This window comes from Mobula birostris, chromosome 2, assembly GCF_030028105.1.
Source record: "Mobula birostris isolate sMobBir1 chromosome 2, sMobBir1.hap1, whole genome shotgun sequence".
Taxonomy (NCBI): domain Eukaryota; kingdom Metazoa; phylum Chordata; class Chondrichthyes; order Myliobatiformes; family Myliobatidae; genus Mobula; species Mobula birostris.
Genome location: NC_092371.1, coordinates 165,588,866 through 165,612,365, shown reverse-complemented (window position 1 = coordinate 165,612,365; position 23,500 = coordinate 165,588,866). Strand labels below are relative to the sequence as shown.

The window sequence follows — 23,500 nt, the reverse complement described above, 5'->3', positions numbered from 1 at the left end:
AACGCGGACAATTTTTGATCCATTGTGCCACATCCTCGTGTATGCCCACCCAGAAATGTCGGCTTCTCAACAACTACAGAGTATGTTCTATGCCTTGATGGCCCATAGAGTCATGTACATACCCTAACACTTTGCTCCTCAAGCTGATAGGTAGCAGAAGCTGGTAACACTCCCCAAGCTTCTCATCCTCAACTACCCTATACAGAAATCCTTTACGCTCCCCGATACTGTCCCAGTGCTTTAACAGGGACAAAACAGGTTTAGGCAGAGTTTTATGCTCCTGGCCACTCAGCTCTCTTTTCTGATCCCATAAGTCTCTTAGGACACCTAACACAGGGTCTTGCTGCTGAGAAGTATGCAAGTCCCTATTAGAATAACCTGGGAGGGTTGGAGTGTTCCCTTGCATCAGACCACTTACATCACCAGTACCAGCTTCCCAGGCTCGAATTTAACCCTACAGCTGTTAAGACCAGCGGTAACCAGTGCTGGGTCAAGAGCAGTGCCGCGATTGATCAAAATACAGATCGCCACAGACCCATCAAACTCCGCGTCCTCTGAGACAGGCTTAGACTCCCCTGCAAATGGCTGCTGAACGAGTGCATCAGCCACGGTATTGCTCCGACCCGGACGATACTGGTCATCGAAGTCAAACACTGACAGCTGTGAGATCCATCTCTGCTCCACTGCTCCTAAATTGGCAGTTTTCAAGTGGGATAGGGGGTTACTGTCAGTGATTACAGTGAATTTGGAACCCAACAAGTATCCACGAAACTTCTCTACTACAGCCCACTTAAGTGCAAGCAGCTCCAATTTCATGCTGCTATAATTCCTATCATTCTTTTCGGCATTCCTCAATCGCCAGCTTGCATATGCAATAACCCTCTTTGCCTCTTCCTGCTGTTGGTATAACACAGCTCCTAGCCCATGACTGCTGGCATCGGTTTCCACTATAAAGGGCTGGGAGAAATCGGCAAAGCCAAGGATGGGGGAACTGGTCAGTTTCTCTTTGAGCAAGTCAAAGGCAGTTCGACATTCTTCCATCCTAGACTGTTTTAACAGCCGGTTTATTTTACTTGGACTCCCTACATTAGTAAACAAAATCACTACATCATGCAGTGGACCTGCAATCTTTGAGAATCCCTGAATGAATCGTCGATAATAACTGCAAAAGTCAAGAAACGATCTTAAGTGCTTAGCTGTCGAAGGTACTGGCCACTGCTGAACAGCTGAGACCTTCTCAGGATCGGTGCCTGTCCCCTTGGCTGATCTCTGGTGTCCTAAGAACTTGACCTCTGACTGCAGAAAATGACACTTCTCCAGTTTTACCTTCAGGCCAGTCCCCTGGAGGCACTTAAACACAGTGTCAAGCCTCTCCAAGTGCTCCTGGAAAGTCTGTGAATACACCAGAATATCATCCAAGTACACAAGCATTATTTGGAAGACTAAGTCATTCATGGTTGCCTGCATGAACCTTTGAAAAGTCACCAGTCCATTGCAGACCCCAAACGGCATGCAAAGGTATTCATACAGACCAAACGGGGTTGAAAAAGCAGTCTTATGCCTATCACACTCCTCTACGGCCACTTGGTGGTAACCACTTGCGAGGTCTATTGTCGAGAAAAATTGCACTCCCCGCAGGGCATCAAAACTCTCATCAATACACGGGAGCAGGAATGCGTCCTTTTTGGTCTTAAGATTCGGTCTCCGATAATCTACACACAGTCTTATGCTACCATCAGCCTTCTGGACCAACACCACAGGTGAGGCATACGCACTGTTGCTCTCCTGAATCACACCCTTCCTCAACAACTTTGAGATGTGCTCTTTCACTGCATTGTACTGGTTCGGCGGAACGCAACATATGGCTGTGAAACAGGCTCGTCATCAATTAACTGAATTCCATGCTTGACCTTGTCAGTGTACCCAAGGTCTTCCTCTTCAGCCGCAAAGATATCCAGATACTTAACCAGTAAAGCTCTTAGCTGAGCTTGTTGTCCTTCACTACCCCCAATGTTGAGCCTGTCTGGAATTGACTTTAACTTGTGATTACTACACTCCTCCTTTACACCCACTGTCACGTGATCAACGCCAGCTGAGATCCGCTGAAATCTTACTGCACACCGTTGATCACTATCCACGCACTCCAACTTTGACAAGATACCCAGCCAGGTCCTAGGTGCAAGCGATATATCCTCTTGAGAGAGGTTTAAAATCCGTACTGGCACTATACAATTACCAGAGTCAATGAGCTTAGGAATGACTATGATACCTCCTGGTAAAGGGGTGTTAAATGGCTCAAATAACATTTTATGGTCACTACCAGCATTGCCAGTGGCCTTGCTAGCCATAATGGTGACTACAGATCCAGCAGGTATGTGTTCAGTATCTTTTCCCAATACTTGGACTACTGCTTTCCTTTCAGTAGTGTGCATCTGCACTTTCTGGAAAACATCTCTCCAATCAGAATCCAGTTTCCCTTCTAGGGTTGTGTCAAACTCTGCGTAGACAAGCTGCCTACACTGGCTGATAATGTTCATGCCTACAATACATGGGATAGGTGGTTTGGTGCTAAGAGGATCGCCGACTACTAGAAAGCCACAATTTGGTATCTTCATGCCCATTGCTTGAACCTCTAGCTCTAGATACCCAAGGTAAAGAATATCAAGACCGTTTGCAGCTGTTAGCCTAAGCCAGCCAGCAGTGGACAACATATCCTCATCCTCTCCATTCAAGTGTTCTCGAAAGAACTGCTCAGTCAGGGTGCTTACTTGACATAGAAACATAGAAACATAGAAAATAGGTGCAGGAGTAGGCCATTCGGCCCTTCGAGCCTGCACCGCCGTTCAGTATGATCATGGCTGATCATCCAACTCAGAACCCTGTACCTGCCTTCCCTCCATACCCCCTGATTCCTTTAGCCACAAGGGCCATATCTAACTCCCTCTTAAATATAGCCAATGAACTGGCCTCAACTGTTTCCTGTGGCAGAGAATTCCACAGATTCACCACTCTCTGTGTGAAGAAGTTTTTCCTAATCTCGGTCCTAAAAGGCTTGCCCTTTATTCTCAAACTGTGACCCCTCGTTCTGGACTTCCCCAACGTCGGGAACAATCTTCTTGCATCTAGCCTGTCCAATCCCTTTAGGATTTTATATGTTTCAATAAGATCCCCCCTCAATCTTCTAAATTCCAACGAGTATAAGCCTAGTCGATCCAGTCTTTCATCATATGAAAGTCCTGCCATCCCAGGAATCAATCTGGTGAACCTTCTTTGTACTCCCTCTATGGCAAGAATGTCTTTCCTCAGATTAGGGGACCAAAACTGCACACAATACTCCAGGTGTGGTCTCACCGAGGCCTTGTACAACTGCAGTAGTACCTCCCTGCTCCTGTACTCGAATCCTCTTGCTATGAATGCCAGCATACCATTCGCCTTTTTCACCACCTGCTGTACCTGCATGCCCACTTTCAATGACTGGTGTATAATGTCACCCAGGTCTTGTTGCACCTCCTCTTTTCCTAATCGGCCACCATTCAGATAATAATCAGTTTTCCTGTTCTTGCCACCAAAGTGGATAACCACACATTTATCCACATTAAATTGCATCTGCCATGAATTTGCCCACTCACCTAACCTATCCAAGTCACCCTGCATCCTCTTAGCATCCTTCTCACAGCTAACACTGCCACCCAGCTTCGTGTCATCCGCAAACTTGGAGATGCTGCATTTAATTCCCTCATCTAAGTCATTACCCAAGAGGCAACGGACAGTGACACCTGATATTGCAAGCTCCACAACTGGACATGTCCCTGTGGCACGTTGCAGCAACTGGTCACAGGATAGCTGCACATTTTCTGTCTATGAGGTTCCGCCGAATTGCCCGACTCCCAACCTCTTGAGGGCAGGAGGATGCAGGCTCCACTTCCCTTACACCCCACTTCCGTGGGCAATTCTTGGCCAAATGTCCTCCCACCTGACACTTTAAACATATTGGTTGCCCATCTTCTGTGAACCTAGGCTGTAACTTACGTCTACTGCTAGTAGCGCCTGTAAAATCCCTCTGTACAGTGAGATCTTTCACTGCTTGAGTCAATTCACAAAGGGCCTTGCCCTGATCTGTGACTACTTTAAGGATGTCATCTAGTGTGACTGACTCAGACTCCTGAGCTTTAAGAATCGAGCACTGTGCCTGGCTACTGCTACACTTTGATTTTCCAGACTTTGTATTTCCCAGGGGCTCTTCTACGAGCCACGGACGAGCCTCCTCTTGCACTTCTATCATAGAGGACTCAGGGTCGTCCCGCACAAATCTGTGGAACTCCCTTCTGAGGGAAGGATCCCTGATCCCCTCTATAAATTGATCTCTCAGCCCCAACCTCTTATTGGTCACTGCATCAGGGGAGTGCTTCAGTATCAAGTTAAGGGCTTGGGCCAGGGAATGTGAAAACTCTCTTACATCTTCACCCTCACGCTGTTTGCGACTGTAGAAGCTATGCCACAGCTGAGGTGCACTATGCTTGTCTCTAAAAGCTTCCCTGAGATAGGTGAACAAGTCATCAGCCCCGTCTTCCTCAGCATCACCGCGCGTACCTACTTCCTCTGAGCAGGGACATAACAAAGTCATACTGATCCTGGTCAGACTGATTTTTAGTATGACGTGCACGTTGTACTTCTTCAATAAAGTCATCAACAGATCTTCCATCTTTCTGAACATCCCCCGTAAATGGAACAATGTGTCTTTCCCTTGGGACATATACATAGGACCTTTTGCTTAATTTATCTATGGTGCCAGGGCTTCATTGTATCTACTATGCAATTCCCTAATTTATGCATTCAAATCGTTCAACTGGGGTGTCCTCTGAGTGTAACATAGTAAAAGCTCAAGTCTTTAAAGTTTTGACAAGAAGCCTGCAAAAGGAGTTGCTGCTGTCCTTTGCTACAAACGCGATGGCTTCACAGCCCGCAGTTCCCTGGATCCATGTCTCTGTTCTGCGTCCTGACATCAGTTGCTGATGTCCCAGCCCATTCCTGAGGCTCCACCGTGCTCTCCACGCGCTCTCTCCTTCCGCCCGACGGGAACAGTGGTCCTGGTCTTGGTCTTCACCACTACTGTATTATATATTATACTGCATACAACAATCAGAGGCCCTCTAAACTGGCTTGGAATTAGCCCCACTCCTGGTACCAAATTTTGTAGCCTGGGGAAAAGTACACACTCAGGACAACAAATACTTTTTGGGGTTTTAATTCCTTTATCTGTTTTAGATGTTTTAGTGCCGGAAGAGGATCTCAAAACAAAACGAATGAATTTACAACAGTTCCTGCCGTTACAATCTCAGTTTAACTTTCGATCTACACCCTCATGTATCGACAAATTGCGTATGCAGTATAAAAATACATAACGCAAACCGCATGAAACTAGTACAGAACTAATGCAAAACTAATACGGAACTAATGCAAAACTAATACGAAACTAATATAGTATGGCAATTCTGAAGGAACACAATACAAACAATATTCGAATCCCACCAACTCTGTACCTTATACATAGCAGCAAAAATGTAAGCGAATACATCTCATCTAAGACGTCTACTACTTTTTAGTACACACGTGCTGAACTTCCAAACAGAGACTAAACATTCACGTTACGCTGTCACAATCAGTCATGATACAATAAAGTTAGACAAAAGGTACACCTTGGCACAACTTTTACAGGATATTGCCTGGTAGTTAAATTACAGGACGACTGACCTACTTGGCCGGTGAGGAACTTTGCACAAGCCACGCTGTCCAGCGCCGATGCCTTCACTCGTGAAAATCTAAAGCATCCACATGTAAAACATGTCAAATTACCGATATTCCTGATTCGCCAACAAGCATAAATGAATTCACATGGATATGGTCAATTAATACTCACCTTTCCTCACCATGCCCAGGATCTCTGGGAGGAACTTAATCCCAAAGCTCCACCAGCTTCTTCTGCAGAAAACAAAAATGGTCTCCCCACTATCCTGCATGTGCATAATGACATCACCGTCTCCACTTACAGGCACAGACAACTATTCTAGCATTACCCAGATGGATGCCTAAGTACACTTTTAAGAATAAGGAATAAGATTCGACGGTCACCCGGTTACATATGTATAGTTGTTTGTAAATTCTATCGTATTTTATTTTCCTGTAAGTACCTGGAAAGATTGCTATGTTTCCGGTGCCAACATAGCATGCCCACAAGTTACTAACCCCAACCCATCCATCGTTTGAATGTGGGAGGAAACTGGAGGATCTGGTGCAAACTCACGTGGTAATGAGGACAACATACAAACTTCTTACAGACAGTGGCAGGAATTGATGTTTGATCTTACAGCTGATGCTGTAAAGCATTACAGTAACCTCCATGGTACTGTACCACCCCACAATCACTCGTGATCTTATTGAGTTATGGAACAGGCACAATGGCTGGTGTGGCCTATTTCTGTTTCTAAAGGGTTCTTTCTGTTTTATCAGTTCACAAGTTTTTTACAGCCACATCCAAAAGTCTTTTGCACAGAACTTTGCAAAACCTATAGGGAAACATTTCTTCCTTCTGATACAAAAGATACTGTATACAGTACATCTGGCACCACAGAAAATAGATAAAATTCACTCTCAACTAGCGCTTTGCATAGCTGCTTAGGCTGTTAGAAAGGCTGATTTATGGTTTTTTTTTTACTTGATTCAAACTAAGACACATGAGAAATCCGATCCTGTGCTCATTCTCCTGGGAGCACTTCAGTTTCTGGACCAGAACGTTTTGGGTTTAAGAACTATTTCATAGATTTGAGCATGAAATTTGAGCAGACATTCCAATGCATTGAGGCCTCTCTGCTCTCTCTACTCTGTGTTTATTTATGCTTGCTTCAAAGTTCAAAGTAAATTTATTATCAAAGTAAGTATAGCATACAGAACCTTAAGATTCATCTTCTTGTAGGTACCCACAAAATAAAGAAACACAACAGAATCCATGAAAAATCACACACAACAAAGACCAACAAACATCTGATGTGTGAAAAAGAACAAATCCTGCAGATAATACAGGGAGCCTGAGCTGCAGAGTCCTTGAAAGCGAATCTACAGGCTGCGGAGTCAGCCCAGTGTTGAGGTGAGCAGACATCCCACCCTGCAAAAACTCATTTCAGGGAGGTAGCACCATCAATTTGCGGGAAACTCCTGGAACTTCCAGGAGAGGTGGGATGTCTGCAATAGAGTAGCTCCTTAGCAGCTAGTCAGCTAGTTTAAATAACGTTAGTTATGCTACTGAATGAATGACACCTGTTAAACTCACCTCAACATGTCTCTTACAGTCTTTACCCACCATGAGCAATAGAAAAGTCACTGTTGCAAACAGTGCAGCGAGCAACACTGTCATTATTTTCGACCCCTATTAGGCAGGGGTATACTTTAGTGTAGTCTGGGGTGATGTATGTTTTATATTTTCTTTTTTTGGAACACTGCCATGGTGCACGCACCTGCGCGCTCGCTCTCTCTCTCACTCTCTCTCTTTCTCTCTAGCTCGTTGGCTCTCCTTGCTGGTTTTGAAGGAGAAGCTGAGGAAAAACGAAGAAAGGTTTTGCTTCTTCCCTCCTTTTTCTGGCTGTCCTTGTCTTTGGACCCTGCCAACTGTCCAGAGAAATAATATCTGCCTAAGCCAGATTTAGATTTACTTATTAATTAAGGAAAATTAAAATGCATTGATAAGTTATCATCAATTTTTCCAGGTGTTTCTAACAATATAAAATGTAAAATACTTGAAAGCTTGGTGAGGCATTGACCTAGTCTAGCTGGAATGACTGGAAACAGATTACAGCTCTTAAGGAGGCGGTCTAGTGGAATAGTATTGAATCTTAATGATCTTCAAGAATTGCAGATGTTTTGATAATGATCCTTTGAGTTTTGATCATAGAGTGGTATAGCACAAATATAGGCCTCTTGGTCCACCTTCTCCACAGCAGGTGCAGTCCCAATTGTCTGCCAGGTTGATTCCTTCCACATGCATACTGCAGGCATTGACTCTTCAGACTCTGAGTCTGAACACTTCTTGGGCGTTCTGGACTACTTTGTCCCAGAAACTTTACTTTGATTCATTGAAAAAGGACCAGGCTCTTGAACTGCAAGAGTGTGGCTGTAGCACAAAACATTGGTTCCTTTTTTCCCCATCTACACCGTTTGCCTGCATTAGGACAAACTTCTCCATGCCTTGCCTATTCAAGTGATAGTGAAACATCTGTTAAATGTAGTGACTCCAGGAAAAAGTTTCAGATATCAACCACCATCTGTGTGAAAAATCTACCCCCCTCCCCCCATGGACCCTTTGAAAACTCCTGTCACTCATGGTAAACCCATAGCTACCTGACTTTGATAAGAAAGGCATGGATTTGATCTTATTTTCATGAGATGAAAAATAAAACAAATCCAGATATATATGGTGCAAGGTGGTGTAATGGTTAGTACAATGCTTTACAGTGCTATGTTTAAAAGACAAACATTACGATTAGTGACCTCTGGGCAGCCTCCAGCACACCTCATACGGTGGCACAAATGATACCTTTCACCGTATGTTTCGATGTGGCAAATAAAGCCGTTCTTTAAATCTGATCTCTTTAATGATTTCATGATATCAGGATTTTAGAAATGTAAATAGTCTTATATTCAATTATATAGTTTATGAAGTGCTGGGCAGAGTAATTTCAGAAACCCAAGAGCCCCTGTATATACTACAGTGTTCAAGAAATGGCAATGTGATAATCTGGTTTAGTAATGCTGGTTGAGGTTTGAATATTGCTCAGGCCTTGAGGGATAAATCTGCGACATGTTCTGAAAGTAGTACATCGAGAGGCCGAAAGACATCACTTCCAACAGGGTAACGCTCATCTGGTGCTCAAGTTTTTGGAGTGAGTTAGTCAGAAACAAGAATACTGCCGATGGAATCACAGACTGTGTGGTGTAAAGCTACTATTGCACATCAGCAGACATCCCACCTCTCCCGGAAGTTCTGGGAGTCTCCTGCAAATTAATAGTGGCTCCCTGATGCCCGCATATTATATACAATGTCCCGGAAATTGATTTTTCTTGAGAGCGAGCGTGAGACAACGCGCGAGAGAGAGTGAGAGAGCGAGTGCAAGAGCAAGAAAGCAAGCGCAAGAGAGCGAGCACGAGTGAGAGCGACCGCGAGACAGCAAGAGAGAGTGAGAAAGCAAACGCGAGAGAGAGCGAGAAAGCAAGCGCGCGAGAGAGAGAGCAAGAGCAAGAAAGCAAGCACGAGAGAGAGCGACCACGAGAGAGAGAGCGCGAGAGCGAGCGAGAACAAGAGCAAGAAAGCAAGCGTGAGAGAGCAAGAAAGCAAGCGTGAGAGAGCAAGCGCGAATGAGAGCGACCACGAGAGCGAGCGAGAGCAAGAGTAAGAAAGCAAGCGCAAGAGAGCGAGCGCGAGTGAGAGCGACCACGAGAGAGAGAGCACAAGAGCGAGCAAGAGCAAAAGCAAGAAAGCAAGCGCGAGTGAGAGTGACCACGAGAGAGAGAGCACGAGAGCGAGTGAGAGCAGGAGCAAGAAAGCAAGCGCGAGAGAGAGAGAAAGAGAGCAAGAGCAAGAAAGCAAGCGCGAGGGTGACCACGAGAGAGAGAGCGAGAAAGCAAGTGCGAGAGAGAGCGAGAAAGCAAATGCGAGTGAGGGTGACCACGAGCGAGAGCGCGCACGCACGCATGATAGAGAGCAAGAGCGAGAGAGTTCCAAAAAAAGTCAGAGTGGTGGAGTGTTCCAAAGAAAATATAAAACGTATGTCACCCCAGACTACACTAAAGTGTACCCCTGCCTACTAGGAGTCAAAATAATGACAGTGTTGCTCGCTGCACTGTTTGCAACAGTGACTTTTCTATTGCCCATGGTGGGTTAAGACTAAAAGACATGTTGAGGTGAGTTTAACAGGTGTCATTCATTCATTAGCATAGCTAACATTATTTAAACTAGCTGGCTAGCTGCTAAGGAGCTACTCTATTGCAGACATCCCAACTCTCCTGCAAATTGATGGTGCTACCTCCCTGAAGTGAGTTTTTGCAGGGTGGGATGTCTGCATCAGCCAGGTAACACCATCCTGACTGTAATGTATGGAGGAGGTAGCATCATGCTATGGGGATACCTTTTGGTAGCAGGGACTGGAAATATGGTCAGGGTTGATGGGAAAATGAATGCTGCTAAATACAGAGAGATCCTAGATAAAAAACCTGGTAAAGTCTGCCAGAAAGCTTAAACTGGGGAGGAAGTTTGTATTTCAGCATGAGAATGACCTCAAGCACACTGCCAGAGAAACCATGGAGTGGCTTCAGATGAAGAAAATCGATATCCTTGAGTGGCCCAGTCAGAGTCCTGACCTTAACCTGAATAAATAACCCTGGCAAGACTATAAGATTATTGTTTATCGCTGCTCCCCAATTTACCTGGCTCACCTTGAGCAAATAGCAGGGAGGAATGGACAAATCTTGCTCCATCACATTGTGTAAAGCTAATAAAGACTTATCCAAAAAGTCTGCTGGCTGTAATAGCTGCAAGATCTGGCTCAACTAAGTATTGAGCAAAGGGGGATGAATACTTTTGAACTGCTAGCATTTTGGATTTTTAAGTTTTAATTTTTCATGGTTTACAATTTTCTTTTGGGCTCTACAGTGAAAAAAGAGCATATGATTCACACAAAAATCTGTTAAATTGATCAAAATCCCTGGTGTTAATAATACTTATTTATGAGAACAAAGGATTGGGTGGGGGGGGCGGTGGTGTAGATACCTTTTCAAGGCGCTGTAACCGATAAAATAACCAAATGACCAGATTCAAGTAATGTGATACTTGCTACTGAAACTAAGAAGTTTCTAGAAAAATACAGAGGCAACTGTATTGTAATTACTGGAAAATTAACTGAACAATTATTTGTATGGAGGTGATTATATAAAAATACAAGCAAGCATGAGAAAGTTAACTATAAGAAAAAAAATCGAGAAAAATAACAATTCTACACTCCATTCCAACAAGTTTCACAGCTGAAATTCTGCGAGGAGCTGCTAGAGTGACCATAGACTTCAAATTACATACAAATAAAAACAGGGAATTATATGCCATATGCTACAACCTATAGCTCACTGGTCCATAACATAAGTACAGATGACTGACTTCTTTTGAATTTCCAGCCAGTAACATGTGAGCCAGCCAAATGCTTCTTTTCCTGGGTTTCAACTATCCTTCCATGGTTAAGTATACTAATAAAGCTATAGATACCAAGAAGATCACAGCCTGATATTAAAGATGTTCTCCAAAATGGGACAGGTCTCTAAACATAGAGGTGGCATGCTCTTGTATAGCGTTTCTTGAAATGCTTTACAGTGCCAGCAATTCCCATCATTGTCTGCAAGGAGTTTATTTGTTCCCCCCACCACCCCATGACCATATGAGTTTCCTCCAGTGCTCCGTTTTCCTCCCACATTCCAAAGATGTTTGGTTTAGGGTTAGTACATTGTGGGCATGCTATGTGTGGGTGCCAGAAACATCGTGACACTTGCGGGCTGCCCCCAGCACATCCTCACACTGTGATTATCGTTGACACAAACCTTGCATTTCACTGTATATTTCAATGTACTTGTGACAAATAAAATTAATCTTTATGTATTTTATCTTTAACTAAAACAGTAACATTTATCCAATAATGTACAAAGTTGCATATATATATCCTGATTACAAAATATATTCTAACTATGATCTAATCAGTCTCCCCTCAGTCATATGCAAAGAAGTAAAAGCAGGACTTACCCACCGAAAAATTGATTATTGATGATCAGTTTGTTTATCAAGTACTTTTTCATTGATTCTATTGTTTTTCCTTGTTCTACTAAGAATGCCCACAAGAAAATGAATCTCATGGTAGAATTTGGTGTTATGTACATACTTAGATAATAAATTTACTTTGAACTTAAACTTTAATGATAGTCAATGGTTCTGAGCTAAGTGATACCATTCCAGACACATGCATGAATTTTAGTAGAAAATACCTGCCACATATTGACACAGTGGCTTTGCAAACTTATCATGTATAAAAGTTTTAAAGTATGCACTTCAACTGAATGTATGTCATGAAATCATTCATGTAATGACTGCCCATGACTTTTTAATTATCTAATCAGAATGCAATTCTTTGTAGCTGGCTTTCTAATTAGTAGCTAATGTTTAATATATTGGACTCATCTTGAAACCACATCAGCGATTTCATGCACCAAAAATTCCATCTAATTGAACCATGCTCTTTAAAAATAATTCAGCTTATGGTTGATTCAGAAGCGTCAGCAATTTGACAACCAAAAAATTGTTCTAATACACACTATGTAAAAAGTTGTAATGCTTTGAAAAAAGCCATCAATGAACTCACGTTAGATAAAAAAAAACATTTAATCCATTGTATGTGAAAAGAATGCTTTTACTTATTTGGGTGTCAGCTTCAGCTGCATGGTTATGCTCAACCCTCTTGTGTGGCTGTAAGTTCATGCTCCTGAGGGAAACACATAAACTGGCTGACAAATCAGTACTGAACCAATACCAGATCTGACATTCACTTGGCATGCTGAACCAAAGTTCATTCTATGCTCCGGTGAATATCAGTATAATCAGGATACTTTTATTTACTTACTATGGCATAGAAGGAAACCTCATGTCCAGTGTAGCTCCCAGTACAACAATCCCATTCTCTCTCTCCTTATAAACATGAGGAAGTCTGCAGATGCTTGAAATCCAAAGCAATACACACAGCAGGAACTCAGCAGGTCAGGCAGTGTCTATGGAAATGAATAAATAGTTGATGTTTTGGGCCAAGACTTTCATTCATGATTGAGAAGGAATGGGGAAGACACCAGAATAAAAAGGGTGGAGGTAAGGGAAGGAGGCTAGCTGAAGCCAGATGGGTGGGAAAGGTCAGGGGCTGGAGAAGAAGGAATCTGATAGGGGAGGAGAGTGGACCACAGGAAAGGGAAGGACGAGGCAGGTGAGAAGAGGTAAAAGATCAGCATGGGGAATAGGGGAAGGGGAGGGGGAATTTTTTTTTACCAGAGGGAGAAATCAATATTCATGCCACCAGATTGGAGCCTACCAAGATGGAAGCTAAGGTATCTTGGCATCTTAGCTTGAGGCACCCTCTCGTTACACCAAGGAAGCCCAGCAACTTACTTTCTCTGACATGCAGAGCAACTTCCCGTTAATTCCTTTGCCACTTATCCACTAGAGCAATTTACCATTGTCAGTGAATCTACCAGAGAATGTTCAAACTTCACACAGCCTCCCAAATTTCAGATTGAACTGTTGCCATCTTGCTGTGGATCAGACACTCCTAGCCTGTTTATTTATCAATTTATTTGTTTGTTTGTTTATTTATCTATCTATTTAGTGATACAGCATGGAACATGGAACATGGAACGTGTTGTGCCGCCCAGCAACCCACCAATTAAACCCTCTTGCACGTATACAATGCATTTTCATTGTAAATAATGTAGTTTTATTTTCATTAATACATAAAATTATATATAAATTTTTAAATAGTTTCTTTATTATAAACTATGTAACATAGCTGAATTATTTGCAGTGCAGAATCAACCTTCATAAACAGACTATGTTAATTTTTGGATTAAAATATGCAAGGCTATACAATATATCATTTGCATCAGAAAATTGAATTACTTTTGTAATTAGAGATATTTTTATATAATTAATGTAAAATAATTATCTACTATCTAAATTAGTTTATTTATTATAATAGGTAATGCTGAATTATCTATGCGCAGAAACTGTTTTATTCATACTATGGAATGTCAATTATCTTTGCTAGTATTATCTATGTATTATTATATTATTGCATAGTATTATTAATACTACATTAAATCATTAAATACAAGCCAGTCTCCATACGGTATTGCTTTATTTATGCAATGTTGTATTTAATAATATATTAGTATTTAATACGATGTATAGTTATCTGTTAAGTGTTGATGTAATGCAGTGCAAAATATCTTAATAATTATGTGCATAGCATAATTGCTGACAAATTTTATATGTAATGCCGAATTAGCTTTCTTATTGCAAAATTAGCTCTACGCTTGCGTTGAAGCTTTTGGTGCGGGGAGCTCCGGGCTTCCAGCCGGCGTGAGCATTCGTCCTTCGCTGCCTTCCACACTCGCTTGCGTACCCTTTACCCCCTGACCTTCGCCCAGGCGCCAGCCTGCGCGGCTCTTCGCTGATGGATGCTGAGCGTCGTTTCGTCGCCAGTGCCGACTCGGCCTGCTCCTCCGCCTCGGCCTCTTCCCTCGCACCCTGCTCGGAACTATGCGGAGGAAGTCCAGGATCCTGCTATGCTTTGCCTTCCTCTGGGTGCTGGGGATCGCCTACTACATTTATCTGGGCAACGGGACGAGCCGGAAGGTGAGGATTAATAACTTATATTTATTTATTGGTTAAAACGAAAGAGCGGACCGGTGGTGTGCTGGGCCTCGGCTCCCAGCCGACCCGGCGAAGGGAGCAAGCCCAGGATCGGTCCCCGACACTCTGCCCGAGCTGGGCATCCGTCCTGCATTGGTCTGGGCTAGACTGGCGTGCAGTGCAGCACAGCACATGGACACTCGGCGAAACACCCGGGGACGGATAGATGTGAACTGGATCGCCTGTGTGGGTGCTCGTTCGCTCATGTAGCAGCTAGATCTGCAGTCTTTCATGCCTGTGTTCTTGTCACGGCTGGATCAGCCGGTTGCTAGGACCACTGTGTCAGAGCACGGGAAACGCTGTCGGTCGCAGGAACACTGGGTCAATCCACGGGAAACACTGTCAGTCGCAGGTCGCAGGGACACTGGGTCAATTCACGGGAAACTCAGTCGCAGGGACATTGGGTCAATTCACGGGAAACGCTGCCGGTCGCAGGGACACTGGGACAATCCACTGGAAACGGTGTTAGCTGCAGGGACACTTAACCATGGGAAACGCTGGGTCAGTCCACGGAAACGCTGTCGTAGGAACACTGTTAACCATGGGAAACGGTGGGTCAGTCGCAAGGACAACGGGTCAGTCGCAGGGGCACTGGGTCGATCAACGGGAAACGCTGAATCAGTTGCAGGGATGCAGGGTCACTCACATAGACACTGGAACTTGCAGACTGGGTTACCGTACATTGATGCTGGAACCTGCATTCACTGGAGCATTCATGCGGACATTGAATCAGATACTCAGACATGGGACTGACAAAGACACTGGAATTTGCAGACATTAGCTCTTGCAGAGATACAGGATCAGCCACTAGATCCCTCACATAGATGGAACATGCAGGCTCACAATCATTGGATTGGAACTTGTGGAAGCTGGAGCAGTTATTATACATTTGCTTGACTTTGCGAATAACTTAATTGCACACCATTTTTGCGGGTTCTGAGCTGGCTGATGAGGGAACCACAGACTCTTCCTCAGATGGGCAAATGAAGTTTTAGAGGTAGTCCACTCCTATATGAAGGATCTTTGTGTGTTTCTAATGCATGGCCTTGAAGTTCTTAATACCATCTCGAATGTCCCTTCCCTTTCTCCATTTTGAGCCAATGTTGCCCAGTGATTCCTGGGAGTCACTGGAGGGGAATTGCATTTTTGAGGGATGCACCATCTTCTTGAATCATTTCTTTTTTTCTGCTTGGTAATTACTCTGAGACACTGAAGTGCTCACAGACACTGGATCATTCGTTTCTATATCTAATGCAGCAGCATAGTAGTGTAGTGTTAGCATAACGTTATAACAGCACCAGCAACCCAGGTTCAATTCCCGTTGCTGCCTATGAAGTTTCCACCCATGTTCCAAAGTCGAACGGGTTAGTAGATTAATTAGTCGCGTGGGTGTAATAGGGCACACGGGCTCTTTGGACCAGAAGGGCCTGTTACCATGCTATATCTCTAAATTAAAAGAACACTGGTTGATGTGGTCTGTTTGGATTTCTAGGAAGCCTTTAGTAAGATGCCACACACGTTGCGAGGGTTTAAACTTGTTCGTCAGGGAAATGGGAACCAGCATGTTAAGTCAGATGATAGAGCAGTTAGTGTAAGGTTAGAATGTGCAGAGAGACTGAGGGGAAGGATAGCTAGTGGATAGGGTATAAATGCAGTTGAATGGGTTGAAATGTGTTTACTTCAATGCTGGAAGTATTGTTGATTCCAGTTAATTGGAATTAACATTCCAATTGGGACACATTGGGACTAGTACATTTTGGCCCAATTAAGTAGCTGCCTCAGTTAGCCGAAGTTTCATGGAAATAGTTAAAGGGTATTAAAAAAGATGAACTACCATTCAACTGAGTAACAATTTATGTTTTTAAATGAAATATAGAACAAATTAGCACACCACCAATACCTCTACAGTGCATAAAGTTGTGTAACTATATAAAATAGTGTAGCTATATAAAATAGTTATCTACAGAGAAATCTTCTGTGTTCTTATGATTGCGCTGATTTTGTTTGTTTACAGTCAGACACCGGGTGCAGATAATGGACTGCCTTCATACAGTGCTTTAGACCACTGCATCCTCCAAATCTTTGTTCTCATTGTAGCGTTCAAGATAACTTTAAATTCTTCGTGATTCCCAACTTGTTGAAGTAATGAAATTGTTTAATTTTCACTCCTGGCATCTCCGAACCTGAATGCTTGAAACTGCAGTGAGCAAAACAGTTCCAAGTTGTTTTATTGCTTATTTTTCGCCAACTATCAGTGACAAAAATTATTGCTTTTTGAACATAAACACACACAACTGATGCTTTTTAAAAGCTGGTTTACTCTAAGCACTGTGAAGCATCTAATGGCCACATATGTGCATGTGTCTGACACTAGTGTGAAACCATTCAGCAACAGTCTTCTGCCCCAATTAAGTGCTGTAGTGTCCAATATAAATGAAGGGAACCCTGGCTATTTTCTCAATTTAATTTTTGTTCTTTAAGAGTTGTCCCAAATAAACAAGGGCTCCGATTAACCATTGGCCCAATTAACTGGAATCCACTCTATTAAGAAAAGTCACAGGAAAGGAACTCTCGCTCTATTGGGAGTATTCAGTAAGCTAATAACAACAGAGACAATGACGACAAGATCAGGAGGCATGTTTTGTAAAGGTGCCAAATTAACAGGGTAGTTATCATAGGTAACTTCAGCTTTTCTAATATTATTTGGCCCTCCTTAGTGCAAGAGGTTTAGGTGCAGCAGAATGCATTAGGTGTATCCAGGAAGGATTTCTACATTGTATGTAGATGTTGACTAGAGAAGAGGCCATACTGGATCTGGTACTATGCAATGAACCTACTCAGGTGACAGATCTCTCTGGGTGATATTTTGGGAATAGTGACCACAACTCCCTGACCTTTAGCATAGTCATGGCCAAGGATAGGAGCCGATGATATGGGAAAGTATCTAATTGGGGGAGGGAGAATTATGATGCTATTAGGCAGGAACTTGGGTGCATAAATTTGGAATGGAGGTTCTCATGGAGATGCACAACAGAAATGTGTTGGTTAATTAGGGAGCACTTGCACAGGGTTCTGGATAGGTCTTTCCCAATGAGTCAGGAAAAAGATACTAGGGTGACAAGAGAGATGGAACACTTAGTCAAGAGGAGGAAGGAGGCATCTTTAAAGTTTAGGAATCAAAAATCAGGCAGGGCTCTTGAGAGTTATAAGGTAGAGAATTATAAGTTCCTGAAAAGAAACTTGAGAGCTAAAAGGGGAAATAAGAAGGTCTTGGTGAGTAGGACTAAGAAAACTCCAAGGCAATCTGCAGTAACATGAGGGACAGGAGGATGACTAGAGTGAGGGCAGCACCATATCTATCTTGGGCAGAGAAGGTAAGGGAGGTCCTTGATCAGTACTTTGCTCAGTATTCTGCTGTGAGAGGGACCTTGATGTTTGTAAGGACAGCATAAACAGGCTGATATGCCAGAACATGTTGAGATTAGGAAAGGGGTAGTGTTGGAGCTTCTGAAAAGTATCAGGATAGGTAAGTCCCAGGACCAGACAGAATATACCCCAGTTACTACGGGAAGCGAGTGAAGAGACTGCTGTGCCTTTGATGGTGACCTTTGTGTCCTTACTGGCCCCAGGAATAGTACCAGAGGAATGGAAGATGGCAGAAGTTGTTCCATTGTTCAAGAAAGGGATAACCCTGGGAATTGTAAACAGATGAGTATTACATCAGTGGTGGGCAAACTAATGGTGAGAGTTCTTAGGAACAGGATTTACAAACATTTGGAGCAGCATACTCTTATTAGGGATAAACAGGCATGACTTATTGAGAGGTAGGTCAAGGAAGTGACAAGGCACATTGATGAAGAAAGAACGGTGGATGTGGTATACATGGAATTTAGTAAGGCATTTGACTAGTTCCCCATGACAGGTTCATTCAGAAGTCTTGAGACATGGGATTCATGGAAACCTGGCTGTGTGGATTTGGAATGGTAGGAGATGGGGCATATTCTGTTGGAAATTGGTGACTTGTGGTGTTCTGTAGGGATCTATTTTGGGATTGCTACACTTCGTGATTTAAAAAAATAAATGATTTGATGAAGGAGTGGAAGAGTGAGTTAATAAGTTTGCAGATGACACAAAGGTGGTAGTTGTGGGTATATAGAAGTTTGTCTTAGGACACATGGTATATTGTATGCTGAACTGGTAGAAAAGTGGCGGATGGGGTTCAATCTGGAAAAGTGGTAACACTTTAGAAGATCAAACTTAAAAACAGATGTACAAGGTTATTGGTGGGACTCTTAGCAGTGTGGGGGAACGGGCAGATTGTGGGGTCCAAGTTCATAGATTGCACGTTGATAAGGTGGTTAAAAAGGCCTATGGTGTAACAGCCTTCATTAGTCAGGGGACAGAGTTCAAGGGGCATAAGATTATGTTGCACCTCGATAAAGCTCTAGTCAGACCACACTTGGAGTATTGTGTCAGTTCTGGTCACCTCATTATAGGAAGGATGTGGAAGCTTTAGAGAGGGTGCTTAGGAGGTTTACCAGCACGCTTGTCTGGATTAGGGACCATGACATAGAAGCAAGGTTGAATGAGCTAGGGCTTTTCTCTTTAGAGCGAAGGAGGCTAAAAGACGATTTGATGGAGGTATACAAGATGATAAAAGACATAGATAAAGTGGACAGCAAGTGCCTTTTTCTCAGGGAAATGGTTAGTATTGAGTGGCAGAGTGAAGATGCGTCTCTATCAAAGGAAGTGTATGGCATTCCTTCCCTCTGGTAGCCTTAGGTCACCCTTGGGCAAGGTGTAGCACCTGCTTAGCCCCCCCAAAATCAGGGTCACATGAAGCCATGGGAGGTAGATGGTCATATGGGCAGGTGGTGCATAGCACAAATCCTCATTATTGTGATCATTGATGCCAGACAGCCAATTTCTAAAGAGTATTGATAATCTTGTAAAGACACTGCCCAGAAAAAGGCAATGGCACTTGTTACTTGTTATATACACCTGTTAGGGTGTATTCTCCAGTTACCTTATAAGGTAACCGTAGCCTTCAGCCAGGAGCAGATATCATCAGGTGGTTCCCAATCTTCACCAAGTGTTTCGACCCTTAACCATGACAGCACTCTCCAGTTGGTGGGCCGGCAGTGGTGGCCAAATCACTGCCCATCTGCTCCTGGCTTCCAGCTTCCCTCCTCTCGCCTACTCCAAATCCAGCAAGAGGCTCGTTCTGCCTCTTCCCCCATCCTACGAGCTGCTTGTTTTTTGGTCCTTTCATCCAGGCCCAGATCTGACAACAACCGCCATGCTGATTTGACTGGGAAACCTCTGCAGCCGATCTCCACAGCGAACAACCATGCCTGCCATCCCTTGTCTTTACACTCCTGCACTAAGGGCTGGTACTTCAAGGCCTTTCTCTCGTGGGCCTCTTCCCATCCCTCCTCCCACGGCACAGTCAGCTCAACCAGAATTATTTTCTTGTCTCCGGTTGTATCCACAGTACAATGTCTGGGTGTAGGGTTGCGTGCATCACATCTGGGAACTGCAACCTCCTTCCCACATCGACCCTCATCTCCCAGGACCTGGCCGTTAGCAATAGATTGGGCTTTGGTTGTTTGGTTGCGAAAGGCCTAGCTCCCTCTTTGATGAAGGTGATGGCCTTCCTCAAATCTGTGCCAGCTGTCCTCTTCTTGCGTCTCTCCCGTGCTAGTGTGTCAGCAAGAGCCAGAAGCACCTTATCATGGTGCCACCTATACCATCCTTGAGTTCGAGCTGTTTTACATCCGGACAGTATATGAGCCAGTGTCCCTTTTTGACCACAGAGCTTACAGTTCAGGTCCCCTCTCATCCCCAGTACAGATGCTAATGGTGAAGGATGGGTGTCATACACAGATTGCAAGAGGAAGGAAATATGGAAGGGCTGCAGTCTCCATAACTCTACCCATGAGATCTTGCACTTAGGCAGATCCCATTTTGTCCAGGCACCCTGGGACCCTTGTTCCACTGCCTTTGAAATCCACTTCTCTTCCTCATGGATCTGTACTTCTGCCTGTATCATGTCTCGCTTGTTCCTTATGCTTGTGTTTCCCCAGTTCTGGAAGTGAACTGAGCCAAGGCCTTGCCGCCTGACGCAGGGGTTGCCGATGATATCTCGCAGCTTCAGAGAACACACTGCCTCCTCCACAGCTGTGTTGGCTGCCCAGTTGCGCCCAGATCTGGTTGTAACGCCTGCTTGCTTTACCAAGACGTCATTAGAATCTCTCAAGCTTAATAAGGCTCTACATTTTGCCACCTTGAATTCCTCCACAACAGATGACAGGAGAAGCTGCAGTTGCCCAGAACGAATGTAGAGGCCCACTGAAGAGAAGCTTGGGGGAATTCCCAACCATCTCTGCAGGTGCTTGTTGGTTTTCCTCTCGATGCCCTCTACAGCAGTCATGGGAAACTCATAAAGTGTGAGGAGCCAGAGAAGCCTAGGCAGAATGCCGTATTGGTACAGCCAGGTCCTGAATTTACCTGGAAGTCCGTATTTGTCGATCTTCTTCAGCCATTCATCTGTCTGCTTCACAGCATTGCTGACATTGGCCCCATCCGTCAGTGACACATTAAACCACTTCCCCAAGCATTTTATCAGGTTATTTTCGAAGGAAGGGATGACCTCACTCTGAACTTGGAGGCTAAACTTGCTAGTAGCTTTGCCGTTTCTGATCACCTTGCACCTGGACTTCTTGGCCTTGAAAGACATCCTCGCCCAAGTGGCTACATTGCCCAGGGTTTCCAATACCTCTGTAGAAAAATTTGCCAAGAACAATCATAGATAGATCATGAATGCCTATATCATAAGACACAGTACATAATGATGATGAATGGCCAACATTGGAGGACGTCTGTTTAAGATGAATGGAGGAAAATTTAGTGGAGATGTCAGAGGTAGTTTTTTCCCCCCCACATAGTAAGGATGTACAATGCACTGCTGGGGATGGTAGTAGAGGCTGATACATAAGGACATTATGACACTCTTTCTTAGATAGACACATGGATGGGTATAGTTTGTCCTTTGAGAAGAAATTGATCAGTCTTTGCTGATGCATTCTAGAGTTCAGAGGAATGAGAGGTGATTTAATTGAAATGTAAAACGTTTTAAGGAGCTTATCAAGATAGATGCATTCTTGGCTGGCTGCATTCCCCAGAGACAGGCTTAAGTTTTAAATAAGGAGTCTTGTTTCCGATCCTGGAGTGAGATGAGAATTTTTATTTTGCATCTAAAATGCAGTCAATCTTTGGAATTCACTAACCAAAGAAACTGTGGCTTGTCATTTGCTGAATTATGTTCAAGACAGGAAATGATAGATGTCTGAACATTAAGGGAATCAAGGGATTTTGGTTAACTGTAAGAGATTGGCAGTTTAAAAATTCATATTGAATTGCAGTACAGGCAAGAGAGGCTGATTGGCCTTCTCTAGTTCTCTTATGCTCTTATGCCCTTATGCTGTTGCAACCTTCATAAGTAGTAGAAATCTAATGCATATCTCGATTTAGTTCAATGATTTTAAAATTTAACGGATCCATTTTTTATCCCTAATCCATACTTCACTGAGATCGAATTCCATCTTTAACAATTTAAACATTTGTTACTAATTTTGTCAAGAAACTGGATAGGAAACTAGTTGCATTGATTGACAGAACAATATTAAAGATTGGCTTTATTTGTCATATGTACACGAAACATACATTGAAATGCATTGTTTGCGTCAAATCAGATCAGTGAGGATTGTGCTGGGCAAGTCCGCAAGTGTTGCCTCATTTCCAGAACCTATAGCAGCATGCCCACAACTCACTAACCCTAACCATATGTCTTTGGAATGTGGGAGGAAGCCAGAGGAAACCCATGTTGTCATGGGGAGAAAGTACAAATGCCTTATGGGCTGCAGTGGGAATTGAACCCCAATCATTGATCACTGGTGCTGTATTAGTGTTATGCTAACCACTAGCTACCGTGTTATAAACTGAAAATGAGTTATTGTGAAGGCTTGTTTATGTTTGTGCATTTAGTTAAGACTAATGCTAGTGCTAAAAAATCAAGTATCTTTTTTTATATCTGAATTAACAGAGTCATTTTGCTTCATTTTCTCCATTCCTTAGTCCTCATTAAGTCCACACTGTAACAGATTGTAAATACGAGGTGCTCTGGGGATTTGGATCTGAGGACACAGTTTGGTTCAGAAAGCTACACTTGTTGCTCGTTTCTATTGTTTGCGTATGTTCTTTACTCTCTTTCTTTGTGGGTACTGGGGTTTGGTTTTAATTTTTTAAATTGGGTTCTTTCAGGTTCTTTGCTTTGCAATTGCCTGTTAGCAAATACATCTCAAAGTTGTATCATTTATATATTTGTTGATAATAAATGCACTTTGAATCTTTGAATCATATTCAATAAAGAAACATTATTCTCTCAAGGTCTGCTTGGAGTATGGAACTGGCCAGTACAGTGAGTGATTTACACACATTCACTATAAATTAGTTAAAAAGGCGGTTCAATAAGTGCACACAAGGGAAGCAAATGTAGGATATGCTTCTAGGATATGTTTCTATGAAGAAAGGTGGGTGGAGGATGCTGTAAAGCTCAAACACTGGATGATTATTTGTTATATGTACTTCAAACCGTAATAGTGATATTTGTCGTTTGTATCAATGCCCAATTTGTCATTTGTATCAATGATGTGCTGGGAGCCGCCCACAAGTGTCAATAGACAATAGGTGCAGGAGTAGGCCATTCAGCCCTTCAAGCCAGCACCACCATTCACTGTGGTCATGGCTGATCATCCACAATCAGTACCCTTTTCCTGCCTTCTCCCCATATCCCTTCACTCCACTATCTTTAAGAGCTCTATCTAACTCTTTCTTGAAAGAATCCAGAGAATTGGCCTCCACTGCCTTCTGAGGCAGAGCATTCCACAGAACCACAACCTTCTGTGT

The 23,500-nt window shown here is 43.3% G+C and overlaps 1 protein-coding gene across 1 annotated transcript in view; it reads left to right on the top strand.

Annotated features, from left to right (window-relative positions):
* Positions 1-14,262: 14,262 nt before the first annotated feature.
* Positions 14,263-23,500, top strand: part of galnt2 (UDP-N-acetyl-alpha-D-galactosamine:polypeptide N-acetylgalactosaminyltransferase 2) — a 118,349-nt gene continuing 109,111 nt past the window's right edge. Inside the window, exon 1 of the mRNA XM_072250813.1 lies at positions 14,263-14,476. Coding sequence (XP_072106914.1) covers positions 14,381-14,476 — 96 coding nt within the window. The 5' untranslated portion in view covers positions 14,263-14,380. The remainder of the gene's footprint in view (positions 14,477-23,500) is intronic.